General features: G+C 35.9%; 2 protein-coding genes across 5 annotated transcripts; one reads left to right on the top strand and one right to left on the bottom strand.

Moving 5' to 3' along the window:
* Positions 1-133: 133 nt before the first annotated feature.
* SdhB (Succinate dehydrogenase, subunit B (iron-sulfur)) lies at positions 134-2,224 on the bottom strand. Its single transcript, XM_011308978.1, has 5 exons — positions 2,146-2,224; positions 1,659-1,853; positions 949-1,419; positions 569-670; positions 134-468 (listed from the first exon to the last, which is right to left on the bottom strand). The coding sequence occupies exons 2-5, from the start codon at positions 1,698-1,700 to the stop codon at positions 244-246; spliced, it is 840 nt and encodes a 279-aa protein (XP_011307280.1). The 5' UTR covers positions 1,701-1,853; positions 2,146-2,224; the 3' UTR covers positions 134-243.
* On the top strand, positions 2,160-4,826 carry rogdi (rogdi atypical leucine zipper). Of its 4 annotated transcripts, none has more exons than XM_011308979.1 (6): positions 2,160-2,242; positions 2,759-2,830; positions 2,935-3,069; positions 3,221-3,499; positions 3,558-3,767; positions 3,901-4,826. In XM_011308979.1, exons 1-6 carry the CDS (start codon positions 2,207-2,209, stop codon positions 3,964-3,966), a joined length of 798 nt encoding a protein of 265 aa, XP_011307281.1. In that variant the 5' UTR covers positions 2,160-2,206; the 3' UTR covers positions 3,967-4,826. The 4 variants fall into 4 exon arrangements, with proteins under 4 accessions (XP_011307281.1, XP_011307285.1, XP_011307282.1 ...); XM_011308983.1 differs by lacking the exon at positions 2,160-2,242 and adding an exon at positions 2,255-2,390; XM_011308980.1 differs by lacking the exon at positions 2,160-2,242 and adding an exon at positions 2,417-2,675.
* Positions 4,827-5,023: the final 197 nt, after the last annotated feature.

Genomic DNA, 5,023 nt, shown 5'->3' with positions numbered 1-5,023 from the left:
GTAGCGGACCTCTCTATCACTCCAAAAAAGATTGAATTCAAGTGAGGGATGAAAATAGGATTTTTTTCATTATGGCTAGATGAATATCTTCCATAGTGAAAATTTTTGGGAAAATTCACGAGAGCTATGAAGCTTCGTAGAACCACGAAATTTATTCAACTATCTCAATCATCTTTATACATGTTTATCAAATATTTTTTTTATTGATTACTTGGCTTGAGAAAAATCTACAGGTTTCTAGACTCAGTGATGAAGAGCTGTGGTGTTGAGACCTGGTTTGTCCTTCTGTATTACATTGCCGAGTAATTTTTTTATCTCAGCAATAGCTTTTCCAGGGTTGAGACCCTTGGGGCACGTTCTCGTGCAGTTCATGATGGTGTGACATCGGTAGACCGAGAAAGGATCACGCAATTTGTCCAGACGTTCTTTGGTCTGGGTGTCTCGAGAATCGATAATCCATCGGTATGCCTGGAACAATTAAATTTAAAAATTCGTCTTTCCCTTTTGGTATAATTTTTCCCAAAAGGGAAATTTTCTTCGGATTGTGTATCTCTCCATTTTCACTCACTTGCATGAGAACTGCAGGCCCCAGGTATTTATCTCCGTTCCACCAGTAGCTGGGGCACGAGGTACTGCAGCAGGCGCACAAAATGCACTCGTAAAGACCATCCTATTCCCAAAAATAATCCACAAATCAATATTCAATCATTTCACCTGCCAATTGATAATTGTAATTCAAATTCAAGCTTCGATAATTCGATGAATCGAAAACCATTGACTTTAGGCAGAAACACCAAAGATCTTTTTCATCAGAAATTCAATAATCTACAAAAAATTCCTCTAGCATGTCGTCCATAAATCGATAATTTTCCAGATAAATCGATAATTGTATGAAAATATAAACCATAATTAAAGGGACAGAAATCAAATTCTGGAAAATCGACGGACCAATTTTTTACGATCGTCAACGCTCTGCAGATACTGTTGTGTTCCCACTTTCTTTCCATCCGTGCGTTGGAGCCAGGGCTGAATGCTCCTGTACTGATTATAAAAATTATTCATATCCGGAACGAGATCTTTAACGATGTACATGTGAGGGAGAGGATAGATTTTACTGGAACTCTTGACATCGCTGTCGATCTTGCTGATGCAGGCAAGGGTGTTGGTTCCACCGATGTTCATGGCACAGGAACCGCAAATTCCCTCTCTGCAGGACCTTCTGAATGTCAAAGTTGGATCTATTTCATTTTTTATTTTTATCAGCGCATCCAAGACCATCGGTCCACAGGTGTTCAGGTCCACAGAGTAGTCCTGCATGTAGGGTTTCTCATCAGGTTTATCCGGATTCCATCGATAAATCGAGAAGGTCTTCAACCTGGCCTCGGCATTCTGACATGAAGAGGCATGAAGAGATCTCACCTGAGGATCAAAACCCACAAAGCATGCAATACAGTTTTCAAACCAATATCTCAAAACCCAGAAGCGATTACAAAATGCAATTCTAAAAATTGTTGGCTATTTTTTTTATTACGTATGCAATTTAATTGCATTCATCAAATAATGAAGTCGGGGGCTTCGATGGGAGTTCAACTGTCAGTGGTGGATAGTCATTCAACAATTAAAATAATTGAACCACGAATTTATTAGGGTTGACTCACTTGCTGGAAACACTGTCTCCAAGCTGGCCTGATGCTTGCCATCTCGAGAGCCAAAACAAAACAGTAATTATTCCTTTATTTTGCTACTCAAAATGATTTCTCAATTTACTGCAATTTCGTCGGCGTATGACTTGGTTATGTAATTCAACCACAAATTCTGGGACGGTGGCGTGTGAACTAATTCTCAAATCGTACCTGTGAATAAAACAGTGAAAATACATAAAAATTAATGAATTTCATAACAAATCCGAAATATCCAGTTAAAAATACTGACACCCTTCATCTTTACTGGAATTTTATTAAAAGCAGAGGGACGTGTTGAAGAAATTTGAATATTTCAAAATTTTTTTGAATATTCGAAATGTTTAATAGAAACAAATGGAGACAAATGAAAAGTGAATTTAAAAAATGAGAAATGATCGATTATTTCCCAGAGAAAACTGGAGAAGTCCGGGAAATTGTTAAATTATTCTCAGGTGATACCTACATGACCAATTTCTCGATAAAAAAGGTATCTCCATTGAACCCATCCATCAGTGTTAAAAAAAATGGCTGACAGTGAGAAGGAGGAAGCCCACAATCTCGTAAGGAATTCTCCTAACATTTTATCTAATCGTAATGACCTTGTGAATGATTTACTCATTCATAGATAACCGTGATATCAGTCCCGAACATGTCGTTACCATCCAAATTCTTTGAAACATTAATTACGAGCTTCACCCACATCCACAGGTTATGTTTAGCCCCCAGACACTGAATTCCAACTGACAGCACTCATAGAAATTAATATTTGACAGCTACCGATACGTCACATCACTCACACATTGGAATAATGATAAGTTATCAAAGAGCGGATGAGAGAATAAAATATTGTGGGGGATATTAATTCGATATCTGTCCTGTAGTAATTCATGTCATTCAGGAAGAATTCATCTGCTGTCGATAAATTATTGATTTATTTCGCTACTGGACGACTTCTCACTATTATTTATTATCATGGTGATAATGGATGAATCTTTGAGTGCAACATTTATTCTATTTTATCACATTTTTTCGGCTGGGTGGAGTTAATTGACGGTTTTTTTTTATTCGTTTTACAGCAAATGGAGTTCGAGTGGGTGTTGCATGATGAGGTGCACTCGTCTTTGTCACAATTACGAGGAATTTTAATGGCAAGTGCATTTGTTAATTGTTTTATGTGTTTCGTAACACGCGTGCATCTGTCTCGATGATTTTTGCCTCCGACTGTCAATAATTTAATGGACTATTTATTCAGGAATGTGCACAAAGATTTCCTCTGGCGCTCTTCGGTAATGACCAACAATGCAAAACCGACAGATTTGTTTTTGCTGGGCCTCACGACCAAGTGAAATGCGTTGCAGTGCTCACAGGGGACAGCATAACTAATGCAGTAAATAGAAAATTATAATGTTTATTTACCTCATGTCTAATTCTCAATTTATCTATTCATCATTATTTATTCCAGTAATGAACGATATATTAAATAAATTCCAATGGATGATTTGATTTTTTTATTGATTGGAATTAAAAATCTTATTCAGGAAGTGACTTTCAAAGTCCAGAGACAGCAGAGTGTCTCGATGAGGACTAGTATACAGAACGATCATCCATGGAAATTACAACAAATTCAGGACGCAGCTAATCACCTCCAACAGGCCATAGCACACATTGACAATGTGGATAAACAGTATTCATTCAAAACTTCCGACGAGGTGATGCATATCCTCGGAAATATTCTTGGATGCCTCCAGAGAAGCAGAACTAGTCTCATTGTGCCTAAGAAAAAAGCGATTGATGATTTGATCAAGAGCCGAAATATGGTAATACCATTCAAGCAATGATCGATTTTTTGGTTCTTATGATTTATTGATTTTTCAGAAATCATTGAATCCAAATTTACCGGAAAACTTGGCGATAAGTTTTTATATACAGAGTTACAAGCTCGTTCTGGCTGTTTATCAGTTGGAAAGTACCCATGGAAGTCTGAAATATGAGTCTCAGCAGGCTGAGTGCAGTGTTCCTTGGTTAAATGATGCTCTGGTGCTCCTGACGATATCCCTCCAGTTATGTCAAAGGTTAAAGGACAAGGTAATTCCCTCGAGACCCCCTAAGCCATTGAATAACCCTGCATTATCATAAAAAAAGCTTAATGTTTTCAATTTTCATCGAGACTACTTGATAATCACTGGTTTTTAAAAGGAATTCTCTGGAATTATTACAGATCTGTGTATTTTCCCAGTACAAAGACTTCACCGTGGGTTCACGAGTGCCATCGGCCATGGGCTGATAAACCCCAGTACTAAAGGACGTAATAAAACTCTTAACCATCAGTTTTTTTACGTAATTTCGGTTAAAATAGAAATTACGGTAACAGTCAATCTCCTAGAGAAGATAAATCAGCCATTAAGTTAGTGCCACCTAATTCAGGACGTAAAAACCCACTTGAAGTAAATATTTCTCTTCTTCAAACCTGAAATGTTGGAGCAATGATTTCCATTTATGTATTTGTCGTGTACTTCAATGTACAGAAAGAATTTTCACTCCAAAAAAATCAAGGATATAAAAAAATCAATTGCAGTCAATAATGATTTGTAAAATATTTGGATAAATTTGGCTGCAAAGAATTTTCCAAAAATTTTCATTTATGAATGTCATTATTGAGAATGGAAATATATTTCGGGGAATTTTGTCCGGAGTTACTCGCTAATTAACGAGAATAATTGTTTTTCCAATCACTGAAATGGGAAGAGTCTTAAAAAAACATCTGACAATAATTGTATTCAAGTTAGTGGAAGTTTTAATGGAATCGACGAACAATTATACGTTTAATTGGCATTGAGGTGTTTTAGCACGTTAATTAGAGGCCATGGATGGATTATGCAATGAATTTTCCCATCAGAATAAATTAATCATTTGAATTTGTTGGGAAAAGTGACTAATTACAACCAATTCGCACCGTTGTATGTCATAGAATAATTTATCAATGAATAAACAGTGATTGATATATTGTTTTGAGATAAATAAATCGATTTGAGTGATTGTTGCTAAAATGGTTCTCACGTAATCGTTGAGTAAGCATTTTTATGCTTAACATTATGTCAATTTTAGGACTTTTGTGCTAATAAATTTATTGTTTGTTCCAGTTAATGAGTTGTTTTCTTTATTAACACATCGATGAAAAATAGATAATAACCCTCGATCAATTAAAATATATTGGAAATTGATTTATTTCATCGATTGAAGTATTGAGTCGTGATTGAAAAATTTATCGTGTGGAAAAGTTTGAATGGAGGACTCCCGAAATTTGATAGATTAAAAAATTCTCACTTACTCATGTTTTTTTT

Source organism: Fopius arisanus, unplaced genomic scaffold (assembly GCF_000806365.1).
Source record: "Fopius arisanus strain USDA-PBARC FA_bdor unplaced genomic scaffold, ASM80636v1 scaffold00064, whole genome shotgun sequence".
NCBI lineage: Eukaryota > Metazoa > Arthropoda > Insecta > Hymenoptera > Braconidae > Fopius > Fopius arisanus.
The sequence above is the reverse complement of the archived record's forward strand: the minus strand, read 5'-3'. Positions and strand labels throughout refer to the sequence as shown.

Bases quoted from the DNA above. Each gene is read 5' to 3' on its own strand.
- SdhB (XM_011308978.1), bottom strand. From the start codon at position 1,700: ATGGCAAGCATCAGGCCAGCTTGGAGACAGTGTTTCCAGCAA. The intron at 671-948 runs GTCCGTCGATTT...TTTTGGGAATAG, and splicing joins TTGACGATCGTAAAAAATTG to GATGGTCTTTACGAGTGCAT. The intron at 469-568 runs GTGAGTGAAAAT...TAATTGTTCCAG, and splicing joins GGCCTGCAGTTCTCATGCAA to GCATACCGATGGATTATCGA.
- rogdi (XM_011308979.1), top strand. From the start codon at position 2,207: ATGGCTGACAGTGAGAAGGAGGAAGCCCACAATCTC. The intron at 2,831-2,934 runs GCAAGTGCATTT...CTATTTATTCAG, and splicing joins AATTACGAGGAATTTTAATG to GAATGTGCACAAAGATTTCC. The intron at 3,500-3,557 runs GTAATACCATTC...TTGATTTTTCAG, and splicing joins TGATCAAGAGCCGAAATATG to AAATCATTGAATCCAAATTT.